This window comes from Convolutriloba macropyga, chromosome 2, assembly GCF_964194025.1.
Source record: "Convolutriloba macropyga chromosome 2, txConMacr16.3, whole genome shotgun sequence".
NCBI lineage: Eukaryota > Metazoa > Xenacoelomorpha > Acoela > Convolutidae > Convolutriloba > Convolutriloba macropyga.
In genome coordinates, this window is record NC_134469.1 from 63,781,359 (window position 1) to 63,803,296 (window position 21,938).

General features: G+C 33.6%; 2 protein-coding genes across 3 annotated transcripts in view; one reads left to right on the plus strand and one right to left on the minus strand.

Annotated features, from left to right (window-relative positions):
- The window catches only part of LOC142335402 (proteasome maturation protein-like), a 517,526-nt gene that overhangs the window by 94,405 nt on the left and 401,183 nt on the right, over window positions 1-21,938 (plus strand). The window lies entirely within an intron of this gene.
- LOC142334963 (uncharacterized) overlaps window positions 1-21,938 on the minus strand; it is a 63,007-nt gene that overhangs the window by 26,728 nt on the left and 14,341 nt on the right. Inside the window, exon 3 of the mRNA XM_075383292.1 lies at window positions 18,973-18,988. Coding sequence (XP_075239407.1) covers window positions 18,973-18,988 — 16 coding nt within the window. The remainder of the gene's footprint in view (window positions 1-18,972; window positions 18,989-21,938) is intronic.

The following is a 21,938-nucleotide window of genomic DNA, read 5'->3' on the forward strand; positions in this document are numbered from 1 at the left end:
GAAAACTGTCAAAAGCAGCGACAAATCATTTAGAAGCGCATAGGAATCGAGATTGCATACTGTGATTGGTGATGAATTGACGACAAACCCATTTGTACATCTAATTACTACCAACTATCTGCACCCGCAGGGCTGAATACCAAGAGATAATTAGCTTTGGAAAGAAATTTCCCTTTTAATTTGCGTATCCCTACTGCCCGCCCGCCTCAAAAAGCGATAGTTGTTTTGGAAGCAAAATTAAGACGGCCATGCGTTCCCCGCCTCTCATTAATAACAACAACAATTCATTTCTCACAGGAAGCTGAATGACAAATTTTAATTAACCTCAGCAGGCTACTTTATGGCCATAATCGAACAGAAAGTTGAAAAAAGTGTATAGAATGGACGGAAACAAATTGACAGAAATTGGTGTCAACTAGTGACGGTTTATCTCGAGACAAATTTATTGAATGTACTAATATGGTCAAAAAAGCGTCAACAAACCCTCTCCGACAAAATTCATGCAATGCATTGGATTTCAAATAGTAACGATACATGTGGAACGAAACCTGTACTCTCAAGCCGTTAGTTAAAACCTTCTTTCTTCGAAAATTGCTTAGCTGAAAACGGCAGATTTTCATCACGCATCATGAAGTGAAACAAGATGCCGGCGTTGAATACTGTATAGCGTATCTAAAGATTAAAACCGCTTTTGCGTATCAAAAATGAGCTGATTTTGTTTCAGAGAACATTAAAAATTAAAAACCTACGAATAAAATTCATTGAGTAAAATAATACTTCATTAGTATGATCAACTATTTGTGATCGGTCCAACATCAAGCTTAATCAAGGAGACCCTGTAATATCCGTTTGCAGATAATTGCAAAAATTGATCAAATAAGGTCCAATTCTTTATCATGTTTTTGACTAAATGGGTTTTTTTCAGGAAAACTACCCAAGTGATATTTTTCACTAGAGTCATAATATTGATTTTTATTTTTGTTGCAAATAGGGGTTTACTCAAAACTTTAATTGGCATTTTTTTCTTTAACAAAGTAAATGCTTTTGTTGTTCTTCATTGCATGCCTTGATTTTTATATTTTCGATTGTCTTTGTTAAGTGTGACTTCTTTGTTGCTGTTAGTCATCAACAGACCCGAGATTGCTTCATACGCTTTGCTACAACCGTGCAGAGATGACACGAGAAGTGCAGAAAACACTCAAGCAGCAAAAAGACCCAAGCCGAGTGATACCCTATTCGAGAAGCGCCTTCTCGCTATTCAACGCGTGCACTGGGGAACGTTGTGTGCCAACTCGAAAGACTAAATTTGTCAGAGTAGGAGATGACATCAATCCACATAGTTAACCAGAAATCAGCAAGAGGTAACAAGCAAAGATTAGTCTATAGTCTATTGCGCCGAACCAAGCAAGCACCAAGCCAAATAGTGATAGTTTTCACGAGGTGAGAAAATAACCACACACTTTTGACCGTTGACTAATAATAAATACAACCGTTACAGATGTGGAGAATAGATACAACCAGAAGAAGAATTTCTTTTTCCCGTCCTCTTTCAAGACCCGATGTGGTTTTTCGATGCTATGCATGCCACAGGGTCACAAGGAAATTGTATATACCCCCACCAAAAGTGCCTGGATGTGGTGGTGATCACAAACTGCATAACTGCACTGTTCCTAGAGAAACACCGATTGTGCAAACTGCCAAGGAAACCATTGAGCCAGCTACAAAAGCTGCAAAACATACAAAGATCAGGCGTTCTTCAATCGAATCGACCCTCGCAGTCAAAGATCTACCGGAAGTCCTCAGAGCACTGAAGATAAAGATGTACCACACCATCCTCAGAAAACAGGACCACCAGATCATCAGAGCTTCATTTTGACAATTTCAACCAAGAGTGCAAAGAAATCGCAAAAAACAACTTCATCGTACTCATTAACACGCTTTTCGACGAGCCTGCTGAAACTAGCAAACAGGAGTGCCGATAGACTGACATATTTTCTGACGGACAAATTACTGCCGCCACTGCTACCAACGACTCCAACAACAAAGACGTAACCAACCATTGGAAGAGAACAACATAAGAGAGCAGGGAATATTATTGCTGAAGAAGTTGCTGATCAGGCCGGAACACCAATTGACAAGTCCTCAACATCGTCGCCTTCATCATCATCAAGGACAGAATCAAAACAGCATTATAAACTGATATGGAAAAAATGTGAAGAATCGCATAATAAACGTTTGAAACTTTCGTACTTTTTCTTTCAGCTAGTGAGGCTAATATCACTTTGTTGTTTTCTTTATTGATCGTAAGTCTTTAAGAAAATTAAATAAACGGCCTGTTGATATCTCTTTTTATTCTGCACAGATATATTGGGCAATAGTTCTTTTAACTTTGCAGACTAGCGCATATACCAATTGGAACCTCAACTAGACTAACTGGGAATCTACAAAATGGCCTAATTCAAGATATATGTTGAAAAATTTTGTCATCATATTCCACATTTATTGTTTTGTGGAGCAAGAGAGTTGAAAACAGTGGAACATGGGGACATCGTTTATCACCATGTTCTTCAATAAAGGAAGTGAGCATGTTTTAAATCATTTTGTAAATTCAAATTTTGCAATGAGGCACAAATTTTGTCACGAAAATCTACAAAATACCCGGCCTAGACGTTCCGTGGAAATTGTTGACAAACTATTGAAGCAGTTTCTAAACAATTCTTTTGTAGCCATATTTCACAATATAAACTCATTTTACAAGTCTTACATTTAAAACGATGAGTGAAATGGACCGAATGGTCTGTCACAATTTGGTAGAGTCTTCAATGAACTTGTCAAACTTCCGTAGGTTTAGGAAATTTGTGCTTCTTCATCAGTTCCCCTTTTTCCATTTGAATGGAGTAAAATAAGAAATAATTTTATTGAGTTTTTAGCTTTATCCTCTGCCGCTCTTTATGAGATAGGGGAGAGATGTTGAATATCATCAATTTAGAGAATCAAAAACAAATTGAAAATGGTTTTCTTATAATTAAACTATTTCCAAAATCACTTAGGAGATTTTAATTGTTTCCTTATGACATGGATCAAGCGAGATTCAATTTTTGTCAAGAGAGAAATATTTCTTTTCTCGTCTATAGTAAACAAGTTTTATATGGTCAATAATCAACTACACTATTTCTTACAAAACACCTTTAGATGCTCTGAGCATAATCTTCTGTCAAAGAAAAATTTTACCGTAAATAATTCACAGGATGATTACAGATCATAGTTTACACATGATTCTCCTCTGTATAAAACTGAATCAACTAGAACAAACTTGAACAAAAACATAAAAATTTTGATCTGTCAGGTGCCATTAGATCTTTTATAGCAAGTAACTGTTCTAAAATAGTTTTTGCTGATTTTTTTTTGCTGACTCAATGGTCATTTAATTTGGACACAAAGTTTAAATTTTTCTGAGGTTAAACATTATCCTCCCAATTATTTATGTATCCTAACATTTACGATTTCTTTTCTAATTATCAAACCCTGAAAACTGCTCAATATATCAACTACTTTTAAGTTTTCCAGACTCGACAGTGATAATTGTTGGGTGCCGATCAAAAGTGACCATTACTAATCTTTGTTAATCATCATTATCCCCAGTGGACCTGGGAAAAATTAATACGGTATGGCTGAATCTGTGCTAGCTGATAATTGATCAGCATTACTTTTCTGAAGTCCAATCGATTAAAAATATTTTTAGGTTGTTGACTGTCACTAACTTTTGTTGGGAGCAAGATGTAATACCTCTGTATAATGAAGGAAAACAAGGGAATGAAGCTGACTTGAAGTTCATGGTTGAATGACCTACGTGTAGATAAGAGTACCGATCAGTTTCCCGTGTTTAATGATTGTTTATGACAGCTCAGGTGTATTTCAATCTAAACTATTACTCTGAATTATGCTTTGACTATACGCTACTAATGCCATATTAATATGTGTTTTTGTGCGATGACTGAACAAATACCCCCTCACACTCTCAGTGGTGGGATTATTTGCAGCTGTATGTCAATTTAGCTGCACTTAATTCTGTTCTTGAATGAAAGACAGACAGAGACGGCAGACCGTTAGAGGACTTGATAACAAAAGCCGCGCCAACAAACGATGCAAACGCCCCTCCCGCCATACTGTTCCCACCCGACCCCAATTCCATTTTCACCTTTTCCAATCACTCTTGAAAAGATCCATTGTAACCAGTTAATTTTTTCCGCATCTTTTCAACATTTTTCCCCTCTACCGCACTACAATGCTATATCAGAGTTTACCTTGCTGGTAATAATAATATTTTGAAATTTTTCTAGATGACAAACGTTGCTCGACGAGAATAATAAAAATAAGTTTACGCGTTTCCTGATAAGAAGTACCTCAGTAATGTTGTTTTTAGTTCAGAAGTTCTTTATTATATGCACCTGATATCATTCCTGTAACCAATAATGACTCTCTACAAGACGGCTTGTGGGAGACTGTTCGTGGCATAGAATGTCCCAACATATCTCTCCTGTCTCTCAAAAATTTTTTGTTAATCTCAGAGGAAAAATATTTTTGACTATCAATTTTGTGAAGCTCAAATTGAAGCAAATTTTCCGGATGAACTTTTACAACTTTTTTCAATTTGAGAATTTAATAATTCAGAAACCTCATATTTAAATAATTTTAACAGATGTAAAACCTCTGGCATTGTTGGTTATTTAGCAATACAAAGGGAGCTTCTTAAAAAACTGAAATTCAACAAGAGCAATCAGTCCAAAAGAAAATTTATCTCAAATAAATTGAGACAGTTAGTTGCATTACAAAAAATTACAGCGGCCAGTTTCTACACGAGAGATAGCAATGAATAAGTGACTCTTTTTCCTGATTTATTTCTCGGTTTTAAAATTTACGTGACTCGATATATCTGTACGAATCAGTTATGATCCAGTTGAAACTTTTAAGCATCTAGATGTTACCAAAAAAAAATATGTAATTCGATGTTTTTGAACTTTGAGCGTTCCTCGCCGCACACTTTCCGTCTTTCATGCGACAGTGCATGAGAGGCAGGGAGTGAACAGCGTTCCTTTGTTCCGCTAAGATTGGTTTTAGCTTGTCTGCATTGTAGGCCTATCGGGACTATTCACATTAATATGGAATACTTTAGGTGTGGTGATTCTCTAAAATCTATGAAAGAGGAGGTAATTGTTGTTTTCACAATAGGTGAATTAAACGGAAGGACAGAAAAGCTTGCAGACATAATTCTGACTTTCCTTCAATTTTGAACCGTATAAAAGCATTAAGTTCAAAATTTGATCACATCGCAATTAAATGAAAAATTACAATGGTGTTACGTCATCTCATTTTACATACATTTGTTCATGCCTATCGCATAGTCGCTATTATTACAATAAGAGATGAAATCCTTAGCTGCCTTTTAATTAATTTCCTACTTCAATTCACAATTTTTCCGTTACAAAATGAGGTTCAAAAGCAGCGTTTATTAGGCTCACAGTAGATGGGTGCTCAGATATATGGAATATATTGTTTACGTCATAAAGGGTTGGTTTGAATCATAAATTGCCATTATTAAAAGTGTTTAGGTTGCCATCAGTATTAAGGTTTTCATCAGACTATGCTTATACTAAAATACATAATGGTTACACGTATGACATAAAAAGATTGCATAACTGTAATTTTGGCATGATTGCCTCGATACTGATACAGAAAATGGTCAGAAAAACATAATTGATCTAAAATAGATAAAAAAACAAAATCTAATGCGATTTTATCGACAATATCTGAGGGAATTCTCTACAAACCTTTTTGCACAGTTCGTTAAATTGTCTTTTTACGTAACAATTGTGCTGATTCAAGTCGGAATCTTAACTTCAAAGTCTGTATTGTGAAACGCTTGGACTCGTTCGTTACAATTAATTCTATGCAAAACAATTTTATTTTCAAGAATCACAGCATCCGCGGCAAGTGGAAAAGTCATGCAAACAAGCCAGAAACAAATTAATAATAAAACTAAAATTGCATTGCATTCAAGAACTCTAGATACCGGGACTCAGCCCAAGAAGGCTTCGGAGGTTCGAACAAGTTGCAAAATCTCTTGTTTAATCTAGCCAAATTTGGTCAGGCAATTTTTGTGAGGAAAAATGGACAAAGACTATTTAATCTTGGAGACACACAGCACATCAGAAATATATTTCATAAACGAACTGAATTGATCAATGGTTTGATTACCTTTTGAGAAAATATTATTGAAATAATATTTTCTCAACAGGTATTATAAAGAATCTATATTGTTTACAGTTGTGACAGCAAAAGTTCAAACATTAGCTTATGGAGTTTATGAATTTTTCATATTAAAAGCCTTTTGAATGAATGAAGTGATAATCGAGAACCATATGGAAAACCCCGAAAATTTAGATTTATACCACTTTTGCAAAATTTGAAGAACGTCAGCGCCTTTTTTCTAATATATAACAATTCCATCGGAACCGATAATTGTGTCAAAATGTGAATAAATCAGCGGAGAAACACAAAAGGGAGTTAAGAATTTTTAAAGCGCAAACCCACTGCTTGGATCATAAAGGAAAGACAGAAAAACGCTAATTAATTAATGAAATTACTCAAGACAAATGCACGTTTTTATCGCGAAAAGAACAAAGAGAGGCGCTAATATTAAAAATCTAGTGTTGCTTAATTTTGGAATAAATTGAGTGGCAGCAATCAGCGCCGAAATCTTGTTGTTCCAACCCACTTTAGTGGGGCGAGGAACTCTATACGGAAAGAGGTCATTTTTCGTTCAGTCAAATTTGGCCGATCGATAAATTCAATGTAGAGAGTTGTGAGTGGTATCATTAGAAAGCTTGTCCAGCGTAGAACATGCAACTAAAATGATTTTTTTAATTCCACTTTTAAAGGTAGTTATCGAATTTTTTGGGATAGTAGACGGCATTCTGTTGTTTTTATTTGTAAAAAAATCGTCAAGAGAGAAATTTTTCTTTTCTCGTCGATAGTAAACAAAAGTTTTATATGGTCAATAATCAACTACACTATTTTTTACAAAACACCTCCAGATGCTCTGAGCATAATCGTCTGTCAAAGAAAAATTTTGCCGTAAATAATTCACAGGATGATTACAGATCATAGTTTACACATGATTCTCCTCTGTATAAAACTGAATCAACTAGAACAAACTTGAACAAAAACATAAAAATTTTGATCCGTCAGCTGCCATTAGATCTTTTATTGCAAGTAACTGTTGTAACCTGATTTGTAACCTGATTCATTTTTTAGCGTTGATTGATATCTTGCAAGATTCTTTCAAGAATTTTGCAAGTTTTCAGTCAGCTTGCAAGATTTTTGCAAGTTTTAAATTCACTCATCACTAGGAAGACGATGATTATACTGAAATACCCAATGATTACACGTATGACATAAAAAGATAGCATAACTGTAATTTTGGAATGATTGCCTCGATACTGATACAGAAAATGGTCATAAAACATAATTGATCTGAAACAGATAGAAAAACAAAATCTAATGCGATTTTATCGACAATATCTGAGGGACTTATCTACAAACTTTTTTGCACAGTTCGTTAAATTGTCTTTTTACGTATCAATTGTGCTAATTCAAGTCGGAATTTTAACGTTAAAGTCTTTAGTGTGAAACGCCTGGACTTGTTCATGACAATCAATTCTATGTAAAACAATTTTATTGTCCAGAATCACAGCAACCGCGACAAGCAGAAAAGTCACGCAAGCAAGCCAGAAACAAATTTAATAATAAAAATAAAATTGAATTGCATTCAAGAACTCTAGATACCAGGACTCAGCCCACAAATGCTTCGGAAGTTCGACCAAATTGCAAAATCTCTTGTTTAATCCAGCAAAATATGGTCAGGCAATTTTTGTGAGGACAAAAGGACAAAGACTATTTAAACTTGGAGACACACAGCACATCAGAAAAACATTTCATAAATGAACTGAATTGATCAATGGTTTTATTATTTTCAATACTATTTTCTCAAAAGTATTATAATGAATCTATACTGTTTACAGTTGTGACAGCAAAAGTTCAAACAATAGCTTATGGAGTTTATGAATTTTTCATATTAAAAGCTTTTTGAATGAATGAAGAAATAATCGAGAACCATATGGAATACCCCGTAAATTTATATTTAAACCTCTTTTGCAAAATTTGAAGAACGTCACCGCCTTTTTTCTTATATATAAAAATTCCATTGGAACCGATAATTGTGTCAAAATGTGAGTAAATAGCGGAGAAACACAAAAGGGAGTTAAAAATTTTTTAAAGCGCAAATCCACTGTTCGGATCATAAAGGCAAGACAGAAAAACACTAAATTACTTAATAAAATTACTCAAGACAAATGAACATTTTTATCGCGAAAAGAACAAAGAGAGGCGTTAATACTAAAAAATTAGTGTTACTTAATTTTGGAATAAATTGAGTGGCAGCAATCAGCGCTGAAATCTTGTTGTTCCAACCCACTTTAGTGGGGGGAGGAACTCTATACGGAAAGAGGTCATTTTTCGTTCCGTCAAATTTGGCCGATCGATAAATTCAATGTAGAGAGTTGTGAGTGGTATCATTAGAAAGCTTGTCCAGCGTAGAACATGGAACTAAAATGATTTTTTTAATTCCATTTTTAAAGGTAGTTATCGAACTTTTTAAGATAGTAGACGGCATTCCGTTGTTTCTATTCACAACTTCCGTATTTTTTGACCAAATTTATGCCAATTTTTTTCAAATTAGTAAAACTAATAAACAGCAGTGTTATTGGTAATTCCTCATAGATAGAGGAGGGTTGCTGAATTGTTCAATCCGAGTTTCTAGCATATTTTACGCTAAAATTTTTCTAGCATAATCTACACTAGCACTTTCTTTAAGCTTACTGGATGTAGACAACTAAAAACTGCGTACATAACATTCGTAGGCGCACAAAAATAGCCAGTTGCATTCATACTGGAATTATAATTTTGCAAGTTTTTTGCGAATATATGCTTAATAGTTATTCAAGAAGCATTATTTATTTTTCTTATACTGAAAAATTATATTTACAATCTGATGTACTTCACACATTTGAAACAATTTTGCGTTTTTTAGTTGTGCACTAATATCAGGGCTAATCTTGATGCCACCATAGATCCATACAGTAAAATAGTAGTTTTTATTCTGCCATTTTCTTTTTCAAAAATTTTTTGCATTTGTAGTTTTTATTTTAATTACTGAAAATATACTCATATCAGAGTTCTTTTATTGACAAATATTATTAACAACAAAAAGGTCCAACAAGCTTATTATGATTTCAGAAATGAGCTCATGCTTTTTATGGCTTTGAGCATATATTTTCATAAAGTTTTAAAGGATTCTTATGTTTTGCTTTCATTTGTTATTCTTCTTGTTGACCACAAACTTTCCCGGTCAAAAATCCAATTGAATTCATTAAGAGCTATAAGTGAGCCTAGAGAATGCTTTCAATTCTTATATATTGTCTCTTACTAATTTGAATTTATCAGTTTTAAGAAAATGTCGGTGATTTTCTGAAATTTGCCACTATTTTATCTCACTTCTCTCAACTTCTGTCATGTTATCAGTAAAGAAAGAAAAAAAAACAATTTTCCTATGAGTTTTAATTTAGTTTTGCTAACGGTTTCATTTTATCTTAATGTTCCTGGGTCTCGATACTACGTGTTTTCAAGAAAAAAAGGAGTTTTTGTTAGAAGTGCACACTTTATAGGTTCATTTTGTTTCTTTGTCAAAATGTCACATTATTGACAAGACTAATTGAAAGAATGCAGTGTTGGAAGAACGCTTTTTGTTTAAAAAGGGGTCCACTGATAATGTTAAAAGTTATCGTGGAAAAGGTTATGTCTTGTGGGCTGAGACACAGTTCTTTCGCAAATTTTAGTAGATTTTTTTTATTTTTTCCTGCGTTCTTATTTTTTTTTCGATGTTGCACGCCATATAATTGATAACGATAGGTTTCAATTGCTTCGACAAGATGTATAATTGAACCTATTTAACGATTTGAGTTGTAAGTTAATTGTTTTAATGACTTTCAAAATAATTGAAAAAGATAAAAATGTTTGCAACGGTCCTCGTTTTGCTTTCATTTTTGTCAGCATGTAACTCAACCTCATTAATTTTTTTTGGACTTTCTCGACTTTTTTTCTTGATTTTTTTAATTGAAACACTAGTTTTTTGTTCCCTAAATTTTTTGGCTGATGAGTTTGACCATTTCGTAAGAAGTTTTCGAGTTTTCGATAGTGGTCAGTTTGGGGGGTTTCTTTATGTTGTCATTTCTACTTAGTCCCTTCACAGGGACGGGCCTTCGATATTCGGATGAGAGCTAATAGATGATATACAGATCTTGCAAATAACATCTTAGGAACAATAGTGCCTTCACCACACACTGAGATATTGTAAAATTGTTTGTGAAGATTTGGCTTCTGCCCCTATTTTTAGTTAATTTGTAGACTTGTCTTCCGACTTATTCCCATTTTTAACATGCATAATTGGATCACTCAGGTGTTGCAAGCTAATCATCTCTATTGTTTGAAAGTTTATGTCTGCTATGGCTTTTGAAAATATTTACTTTTAAAAACATATTTTTATTTTTCAGATTTGTCATTTTTAAAATCATTTTTAGGTTGGATTTGTAGCATAGTTTCTGTAAAGACAGGTCACAACCGTTTGCAGTGAGCTATAATTTACTTCTCATAGTGATTTCAGTTATATAATAATTTTAATATAATAATTTTTCTCACTTTAAAATTAACTGTTTTCAGAGAAAGAAACGTACTTTTGATTTTCGCCCCTTTTTGCTCTTTTTGTCGACCTCCTGCACAAATGCATCGAGGACAGGTCTCACATCTTTTCTAATGAAATACGCATTATTTTTTTGTTTAGGGTTCATCTGATGCGTGCTTGATGGTTTGAGTTTTGGCTGTAATTATAATTTTTTGTCTTAGCGATTCTGGGAATGTTTCTTATCTATGACGTTTAGAATGACTTCTTGTTAGGTGCAGTTCTTTCGTGGGCATCAATATTGCATACTTTCTAGCCATCAGAGAAGCTAAAGTTTCTCATGAACGCGCTAAGACCTTTTTCTCATTCTCCTGGGTACACCGGTATTAACTTGATTCTTCAGGTAATTTTGCCTGGAAATTTGTACTTGAACCGATTCAGGTTTTTTTTCGTACCTGATAGTTACCTTAACACACCTTAACTGACCCTAAGTGTAACTTAATTTCGCTGGTTTTAACTTTAAAATGATCCGAAAAAGTAAAGGGCACCACCTGAACTTTTTCCTGAACAATTTTTAATTTACATTAAAAACAACATAAATTTTCACCATAATTTTTAAGATAAATTTACCTTGAATTAAAACAGTTACCATAAAAGTTCAGGTTAAAATTAAAGTACTTCTAAATTGAATTTCTTGTTTTTTTCAGGTATTTTCTACCTTAAGTTTTAAGGTAAATTTTGCAAGTTTTTAAGGTTAGTTTCCGGTAATTTTTCCGTATCTGTTCAGGTGCGTTTTTCAGTTAATTTAAGGTATGTTCAGATTAAAGCTCAGATGGTCCCCTTTCAATTTTTCAGGTAAATTGCCGGTAAATTTAAGACAAGTAAAGGTAAGTTCAGGTAAGGCAATACTACCTGAACGTTTCAGGAGAGGTAATGTGTTTTTCAGGAAAATTTACATGAAACTTTTTTAATGTTTAATACTTATCTTATATATATGATTGTCTTTTCTAGTAGTCCTATCAGCAAGTTTCATCGGCCCTCTAAAGTGGCATTATTTTTTTCCATTAGCGGTTTGCTGAACGAAAAAGATGTTTCCTCATTTGGTAGCCAATTAAGACAATTAAGTGGATGAGCTGGGTTGGAACATTATCTGCGAACGCACATTACCGAGCCTCTTGTTCAGTTATAAAATCGCCGAACAAAAAGTTTACAAGTAAAAAGACTTCAAAAACTCATGAGGAATAGCATCAATGGAAGATTGCATCCGTGATTCTCAAAGCGAGTGACATTTTCATCAAAACAGCCTGACCTCCTAAAATTGATTTCAGACCCACTTCTAACTCATGTTAAATTGTTATTGCTTTTTTGTCAGTGGACACAACATTGGGGGCTCCCCGAAAATTGCACACGAGCAAGCTAAATTTAATTCGACTGTTGGCTTCGTTCGGGCCGAGGTTTTACCATTAATTCAAACCCTAATTAGCGGGGATGAGGGTGTAATGCGTATTCCACTCGTATTTATCGGGGAAAAGAGTGTAGGATTGTATTTTTTAAAACTTCTTTACACCATTTTCTCCACTCTTTTTACACTCTTTACAAAGAGTGTAAATTAGGGTGGATTGATAAAAAAATTATACTCTAGCACAATTACCATTATCAGCAAAATGAAACATTAAAGTTTTGTATGAGTTGGAGCTATGGTTAATTCACAACGTGAAGAAAAAATATTCCACAGAGAAAGGATGCCGGGGGATCAATCCTCACTGCCTCCTTCCACCTTTATCTTTTAAAATTACACTTTTATAATTACACTCTTCCACCCTTACACTCTTCCAAAAAAAAATCAAAAAAAAAACGAAACAAAGCCAAACAAAGCAGTTGCTCTTTCTTGCTCTTTTTATGCCATTCAAAATCTTTGAAATTCACGTTGCTTTATTATCAAAATGGCCAACCAAGAAAACTTTACTACAGGAAATATTTCCGAACTGAAACAAATTATTGAAAAACTTACAAATACTGTAACAAAGCAAAACCTAGTCATACAAAATCTTACGGATCGTCTCGAAAAACTTGAGAATAACCAAATTACTTCAAAAAACAACATTTATCAGTTAGAAAAACGATTAACAGCAGTAGAAAGATATCAAAACAGACCGTTTCTTATCTTTACTAACATCGACATCCCAGCTGATGGTACTGTACTCGCACCAATTTTACAAATAGTAAACAACATCTTACAGGTTAGTTTGAATCCCGACAAAATCTGGATTGTCCACCCACTAAAAAATGGAAACATTGCGCCTATTATTGTTCAATTTTTGTATTTGCAACAAAGGGACATAATTCTGAAACGTGCTTCATGGTTAAGAGGTCTGAGAAATTCGATGGGGAATCCTATTTTCATTCATGAACAACTGGCGAAAAAGGATGTTATCATTGAAAAAAAAGCTCGAGAACTGGACATTCACTATAAGATTAAGAAATCACACTTATGGGCTTTTGATGGTGAAAGATATCAACCAGTTGATGACATCAGCGAGCTACCGGATTATCAAAGGAGACAACGAAAGAGTTTGCAAACTGTACAAAATGTTACTCCATTCATGAATAACAAAAGAACCTATGCTTTTTCGCCTGATATGGACGCAACAAACAATGGAAATGATATACCAATGAACAAAAAACAAAATATGTACGGTGTTTCATTTCAGCAAAACAAAAGTTATGCATCAAAAAACTAACATTCACAGTCTTGCTTGTTAATATCCGGTCTCTAAACAAACACCTTGAGGAACTTCAGGTTTTTTTGCAAAAATTTGAGTCCCTACCAACTGTGATTTGCCTTGTTGAAACTTGGATACAAGAGGGTTCTCATGAAGAACACTTCAATATATCAGGTTATCAGAAAATAATTGCTAAAAACAGGGTGGGAATTGGTGGAGGAGTAGCCATGTTTTGCAGGGAGGATATTCTTCTGTTAGATAGCTTTCCAACGAACTATGATGAGAGCCTAGGTATAAAAATTAGAACAAATAACGAAAACTATACTTTGATTACATACTATGTTCCCCCTGGGTTCAATAAAAATCATTTCTTGACTGAATTTGACAGCTATCTTGAGACTATGGTGGATGCGAACCAAAATCTTATTATATGTGGAGACTTCAATATAGATCAGCTATCTCTGACTCCAATAAAAAAGCAATTTGAAGATGTTATCTCTAGTAACGGTATAAACCTAATGGATTCGGGTATAACAAGAAAAACGTCGACAACAAAATCATCCCTCGATTTATTTCTGACAAATATCAACAAAAATCTATGCATAGTAAATTCTATCAGTTACGACATCACAGATCATTATCCAGTATTTTTCAGTTTAACAAAAATTATGCCCAAGATAAACGCATCTAAAACCCAAGATAAAAGCATCTAAACGTCGCAGTATGTCTGCCTTCAACAACAAAATACTGTTTGAAAAATACAAAAAGGAACTGGAAAACAATTTAATCAAATTTCAGAACAACAATACGGATCAATCTTTCAACGCATTTTGTAACTGTTTACATTTTGTAGTCGACAAACACCAGCCTTTGGTTGAAATAAAACAAACGAAAAATAGGAATCAATGGGTCACAAATCGAATAAAAAATCTTTTTGCAAAGAGAAACAATGCACAAGAACAAAATGGTTGAGAACACAAAACAACATCGATAAAATTAGATATCTTCAACTGAAAAGCAAGAGCACTCAAATCATGAACGACACAAAGAAAATTTTCATACAAAACAAAATTCAAAATTGTGGTAGGGACTCAAGGAAAATGTACAAAATCATGAACAAATTGATAGGCAGGAACAGAAGAAGTGATGTGAGTTATAACCTTGTTTTCAATAATATTGGAACTGATGACCCCAGTAGCATAGCTGATTATTTCAATGAACATTTTGTAAATGTTGCAGATGAAATAGTAAGCAAATTACCTCAAATAAGCTTTCCTTCATCTAATTTTTCTGAAGAACAATCTATGATGCTACATGAAACAAATTTAGTAGAAGTGCTTTCACAAATAGCCAGCCTACAAAATTCTTTTGCGCATGGTGTGGATCTGATCACTAACACCTTCATTAAGAGATTTGATAGAACTTTAGCCCCATTTTTAGTTAATTACATCAACGAATCTTTTTTGAGCGGAGTTTTCCCAAATAGCCTAAAACGAGCAACTATCCAACCGCATTTCAAAACGGGATCAAAAACTGATGCCAATAACTATCGACCAATTTCGATTTTGCCGTCTTTTGGAAAAGTATTTGAAAAAATTATGAAAATAAAAATTCTCAACTACATAGAGAAATTCAAAATTCTTGGTGAAAATCAGTTTGGTTTCCGTAATCGGAGATCAACAGTTGATGCACTCGTAAATGTAGTGGAAAACATAAGGTTTGAAAAAAAAGGGAACAATAGCACCACGGTCTTCCTAGATTTGAAAAAGGCATTCGACACTGTTAATCACACGCTGCTGTTGAAAAAATTAGAAAACTTTGGAATTAGGTGTCAGGTTTTAAGCTGGTTTTCTTCATATCTCAAATCAAGAACACAGTGTGTTATATGGAAAAATAGAATATCGAAAGAACTAATAGTAAAAAATGGAGTTCCTCAAGGTTCTGTTCTGGGTCCTGTATTATTTATACTGTACTTTAATGACTTTGTGGACGCTTGTAAATTATCCACTCCGTATTTTTTTGCCGATGATACCAGCCTCCTTTTCAAAAGCAGACCAACCTATGAAGAATTAATTACTGAAATTCTTTCAGTTTCACATTGGCTACATCAAAATAAATTGGATTTAAACGAGTCAAAAACTTTTGTAATGAATTTTTTTGAAACTAAAGCAAACACAAACATTCAAAACTGCCCAGTTCAGAAGTGCAATACCTACAAATATCTAGGAGTAATTTTAGACGCGAATTTAACTTTCGAAAAACATATGGAATCCATTTGTTTAAAATTAAAGAAGTGGATCGGAATAATTGCAAGGCTAAGGAGAACTTGCAGTCGCAACACCGTTTTGATGTTCTACAAAACTACAGTGGTACCAATTTTTGAGTATGGACTTCTTATTTTTGGTGGAACAACGTTGAATAAGCTTCAAAAAATTGAACGGTTACAAAAGAAAATTTTGAGAATTGTCTTTAGAAAGAAACCAAGTGACTCCATCTTTGATACTTTATTCGAGTTCAAAATTTTGACAATTTGTGAATTGTACATAAAACATCTGCTTTCATTCAGCCTTAAATCATACTTTGGGTTACATTCAAACAAAACGGTGAATGAGATTTTGACCGCAAATCAAAATTTTTCGTACAATACTCGCTCGAAAACCACTCGCATTACACAAACAAAAACGTCAAAAGGAATTTCAATTCGGACATCTCTGGGTTATCGCGGTAGAATTTTGATGAATTTTCTACTGAAACAAAAAATACTACCTCAGCTTGAACAAGAGACCATGTCCTGTATAAAAGTTAAAAAACTAGTCAATGCACTTCAATATAGCTTGATCATTCAAAACTATACGTTAAAAAAACTTGTTTTTAAATAAAATCTGGGCGCTTAATTAAGATACGTTAGTATTTGCAAGCGTCCACTCCTGATGAAATTTTGGATTTATGGATTTTTCATAGTGGATTCTGCTGTGTCCACAACTTCTGCGTGCTTTATAAATTAACAGGAGAAATTCAAATTCAAATTCAAATTCCACCCTTACACTCTTCCACCCTTAATTAAGCGGAGAAATAATACGGGTGTATTTTTTTTTATTATTTTTACACTTTTTACACTCTTTTCCCCGTTATTTTTGGGAAAAATCCTCGGCCTGGGAACATTACTTCATTGCGACAACAAACAATGTTTGCGACACATCAAAATTTCCTCAGTAGAAAGATTGAAAATTAGGCTCAATAGAGTCATCAATTTGGTGAATTAGATCGGAGGCACATTTCAGAATGTCTAGATCACCCCACTGTCAAGATAATATCTTGCATTTCATAGCTGTCAAGGACTGGATTTGAAAAGAGATAAGTGAGTTAAAATGTTGGCAATAATGCATTTGGCGTAGATTAAATTAAAGGCAGCTAAAAGAACACGACAGGCAAAAAAAGAAAGCGAGCGTTGTAGTGGGTTATACTTCATTCCACAACCCCTAACAACCGCTAACAACAACTCACATCCCCTAAGTCACCCCCACCCTTTTAGCCCACTGAATTGGCAATAACAGGCTGCAATCAATACCCCCAACACCCCTGTCACGTATTTTGACATGTTTTTCAATCTATTCCCATTCTGTTCCTCCTCCTCAAATTGACGGGGTGCTCCAGATTAGCGTGAACATAATTTTTGAGATTGAATTTTTGCGAATATAATTAGGACAGTACAACTGCTAGGGCAAAAAGCTGCAAGTGTTTGCAGGTCAAGTTGGGCTCAAAACAATAACGCCACCGTTAAATTATTAGCTCTCAGAATTTCGCCGTTGAATTTTCCAGTGAAATATAACACTGTGCGAAAGTACTATAGAAAACATCGACGTCAATCGGAAATAGTGGCACTCAAAAAAAGTTGAACAAATATTACAGATTAGCATTTTTGTTTAAACATGTCTTTTTTTCCACATGCAAATAATACTTTGGAGTCTTTACTGTAAATCAAGTTAACAGATCAAAAATGATAATAATTTTTCGAAATTTGGGTGGACAGGGGATAACAAATATGGAGTAACGCAATTCTGAATGTAATTGAAGCACTGTTTCAAATCCTCGATAAATTTTAAACATTGTACAATCTAAGTGGGGCAAATGCTAGCGATGCGTGGGATTTGATAAGAATCTACCACCGGTTGAAAAATTGTCTCCAAAAACATCATTCATATCAAAAAATATTTTTTGCCCAGATTTTTTGAAAAAAGGAAAGAAATTTACGCCAATCGACTTTTTTGTTTGGTTTTCTGGAACGAGTCTAGGACCAAAAAGTTTGGTATCCAATAAAAGCGTCCTACATCTAGAATTTCAGAGATTCTACTTTTCTGGAGAAATTTTAAAAATTCGATTTTTTGGAAAACTTTTTGACATCACTTTTACCCCCAATTTGTGACAATCCTTTAGAATTTAATGGATCTTTTTCTAATTTTGTAAATCATTCTAGATAACTAAAAGCTTCTTTAAAGGTATCTACCAACAAAAATTTTTCACCAAACACTATCATACCATCCAAAACTCCGATACCCAATAAAATTGAAGAAAAATGAAGATAGACAAAATTTTAGCTAGCTTGATCAAATTCTTACAGTCACTAGGCTTACTTTTCTGTTCATTTTCTATTTTTTGGGGTAATTGTTAATTAACTTTCGAGAAATCTCACGAACACTTTAAACTGAACTTGCCCAATCTTAGAACTTTTGTCAAAATTCGTTCAAACTTTGCTGTTCTTCAATCAATGAATTGCTGTGAGCTGAGATATCTAATATTGTGTGAGCTGGTCTCTATTTATATACTTTTATGTTTACAATTCTAAAATATCGAATTTTATTTGAGAACAGACCTTTTTAAGGATCTGCGCATAAATTTTGGTGATTTTTGAGGTCAAATTTGAAGCAAGGTTTGTGTTAGGGAACAAGTGTACATGTATGGGAAATCGAGAAACTTTAGGGAGTCACAAAACACTCTTTGTGACTCCCTATTGTGATTAAAATTTTCTTTCCTGAAAATTTTAATCACAATTTTTTTCTATATAATTTTTATTCCAAAATTTGTGAAATGCCAATCTGTTGTTTTATTTTTTGGTTTCTTAGTCGCGTTGCTAAAATCTCCTTATTGCTTTTATTGAGAACTAGCTGTTTCGATTCAGGCGTGTTTTCTCTCCTTTATTTAGACACCTTTTTACATAAAAAACATTCTTACCTTTTTAATCTAGAAAACATTTATCAGTAAAGATGTAGTTCTCAATATTCCCGGTTGTGCAGACTTTTTGCATAAAGCTAACTTTGTTGTCTCAACTTTCTTGTATATAGCTAAAGATTCTGATGAGACCTGTAAACAATTTTTTTGATTGGATGAAACTGTTTAAAAGAACTGAACTGCTCGCAAATTGTCATTAAATTTGTTGTCAGGTTAAAAAATATAATGTACCATTCTCCAATCCACACTAAATTCATTCAAAGTTCAATGTTCAATTTCTCAAGAACACAAAATTATAAAGCACTGAATCCGAGTATATGCAAGGTTGCTTCAGAAGTTATCAACTTTATTATAGCTTTTTTTGAGGTTAAAGTATAGGCCTATAGTTTTCAAAAAGCCGAGAACAAATATTCAATAGCGGAAAGCCCAGATTTGTACACCAAGACTTTTGTTAATGTCGTAAATCGAAACAATAAACAGCAACAAAAATTACTAGATGTCAATGCGTAACAGAGACATTTTTCAAATATCGTATAATGCTGCCAAACTAAAGTGATTATTATTTTAAAACTGTCCAAGATACGACACCCTTTTCGACAAAACGTATCTCTTTTACTGGGCTTCTATTTGCCACATCTTGTTAAAACAATTTCAAATTTTATTTTATCTGAGCTCCGTTCGATTATTTTGAAAATCAGATGTTCAAATTTTTTCGATCAAATTGAGTTTTCACCAAATTTGTTATTTTGTTTCTTTTGGCACTCCAAATATTTATTGCAATGTCTCAATGTAAAATTACCTAAAACTGGTAACCTGTAATTTCAGCAGTAGTTTGCGGTAATCATCGGTATTTAAAAACCTTATTTTTTAAATAAACAGAGTTTTCTCTTCGAAACAAAACCACTGAGAAAAAAAGTGTTCTTGACCAGACACTGATCATATTGTATATCCACAAAATTACACGCCTTATCAGTCAGGTCCAATGTAAATTGAATAATCAAAAGATTGTTTCAGCTAGAAAAAAAAGTAAGTACAATTCTTCTTTTGTCGTTACCCAGACCTTGATGTCATAGTATGTCAGTACTGATTCATTAAGTTTTTAAAAAGAAATCGTCAAAAAAGAGTACTAAGTCGTGGTATTCTAATGGTTTCCAACATGACGACGCAGAGGTATACCCAAATCGTCACGGGCAGATTTGCCCGATGCGTGTATCTCGTGTTCGTTTTTATTATGTTAATACATTGAAAGTGGAATATTATTGCAGGAAATAGCTACTTTAGCAGAAACCGTCAAAATGGAAGGGAAATTAGAATCCCGTGTTCGCAAAAGTGTCCTAATCCTAGCCGCGAAAAACAAGTACTAAATATAAAACCCTTTTTTTGCACGGCTTGTATCATTCTTCTGCTCCATTTATGTATCGATTTTTCGCACGCAATGTAGCTCGATTTCGCTGATAATTCACAATTAAGCCTAACTTAATTACTACTTATTTAATTAGGCCTAACGTATTACTACTAGTAGTACTTTATTACTACTTTATTACTACTTATATTGCTTTATTACTACTTATTACTACTTATTAGTACTATTTATAATTACTTATTAAAATTGGCCAGTCCCACATTGATATACAAAGCCTTGGATTTGCAAGGAATTTTTCAGGAAAAAAGTTTTTGTGGTTGCATTTATTTAAAGCCTTTTAAAGCTTTGAAAGCGTCAATTAAATCTTTATTAAAGTGCTTATTGCATGCTCAAAATGCGCGCGAATAATAGATACCTAAATTGAGCGGAAACGTGCTGCAAGATTTGTTACCTACTTTTCGCACCGAATGTTCTTTTGTTTCGCAAAATTGGCGGAACTTCTTTTGCGAAAAGTAAGATACAAAGGATGTCTCCTAATTCCGTTCATTGTATGTATCTAATTTTCGAGCCAATTTTACTAAGGCGGAAAATTTGGGGTATACCTCTGTGTCGTAATGAATTATTGTCATATAAGACTCATATTATGATTTTTTTACTGAAATTGGTCTGTGCATACGATACGTTATTTGACATTTTTCATTGAACATGCAAAAATCAGAACAATTTTGAAATTTTTGATAATATTTATATAAAATTTTTGCATGATGCACGCTTTTTGAGCATGGCAGTACCGTTTCTTAATTTTCAGAATATTTCAAATTAAACCAGTTAAGTACCAATAAAAGTACATAATTAAAATGATAATATGCCCAGTTTATATGGAGGCGAGCTGAGAAACCTTTTTCTTTTGAAAAGTTATTCAATTATTTCAGATTGTAATGCTATTGGTTTTGTTATTTTTTTTGGGGGGATTAAATTTTTTTATACAGGTGGAGTCATGTGCAAGGTGTAAAATCGATGGATCCATGTACTAGTTTAAAACCATTTAAGCCATCAAACATTTTCAAACAAAGCCGTGCCATTTATTTATCAATTTGCACCACTTTTTTAAAATCAATATCGTTTTTCCGTTTTCTAACTAAATCTTTCTCAAACGTTTTTTCTGGATGAAAGTTCTGACTGTGCACACACGGTTTCCAAAGTTAAGTTGAAAGTTGGCCAGAGATAATTCAGATATTCGGATTTTTTCGCTTGAGGGTGTTAAAGGTGACTGTGGCCAGAGAAAAAATCCGTAATTGAAAGGTCATGATTCAGAGCTGAGTTGCTCTGACAACAAACTCTGAGTAGTTGCTTTTTAAAATTCTCTCTGCAAGTTATGAAATGATTTAAAGTCCTTTACAAGCTAAAAATTAGTTGCAAAAATAGCTATAAACGCCTGAAGTTAATATGTTTATTACCGTTAGAAACGGTTATGGAATAGAATAGATCTGAAAACATTCAATACGTCGACGCACTATTGTTTCAATATGCTGATTCTGTAGAATCTATACCTAAATACCCATAATAGTCTCAAATTAGCTTTCAGATTGAGATAGAGAATTGTTGTTATGATTCCACAGAGTTCAACGTTAACTAAATCAATGGTTGAGCCATCCTGTTCAGCTACTTAATTATTGCCCAAATTGTCTTGTTCATCTGGTTATAAGATCTACAGCCACTAAAACTTAAGTTAGGCAACTACAACCTATGCATCAAATTACCGACCAAAAACATCTAGAACTTTCCTACTCTTGACTGTGAGTTGACCTATATATAGCTATCCATCTTCTATATA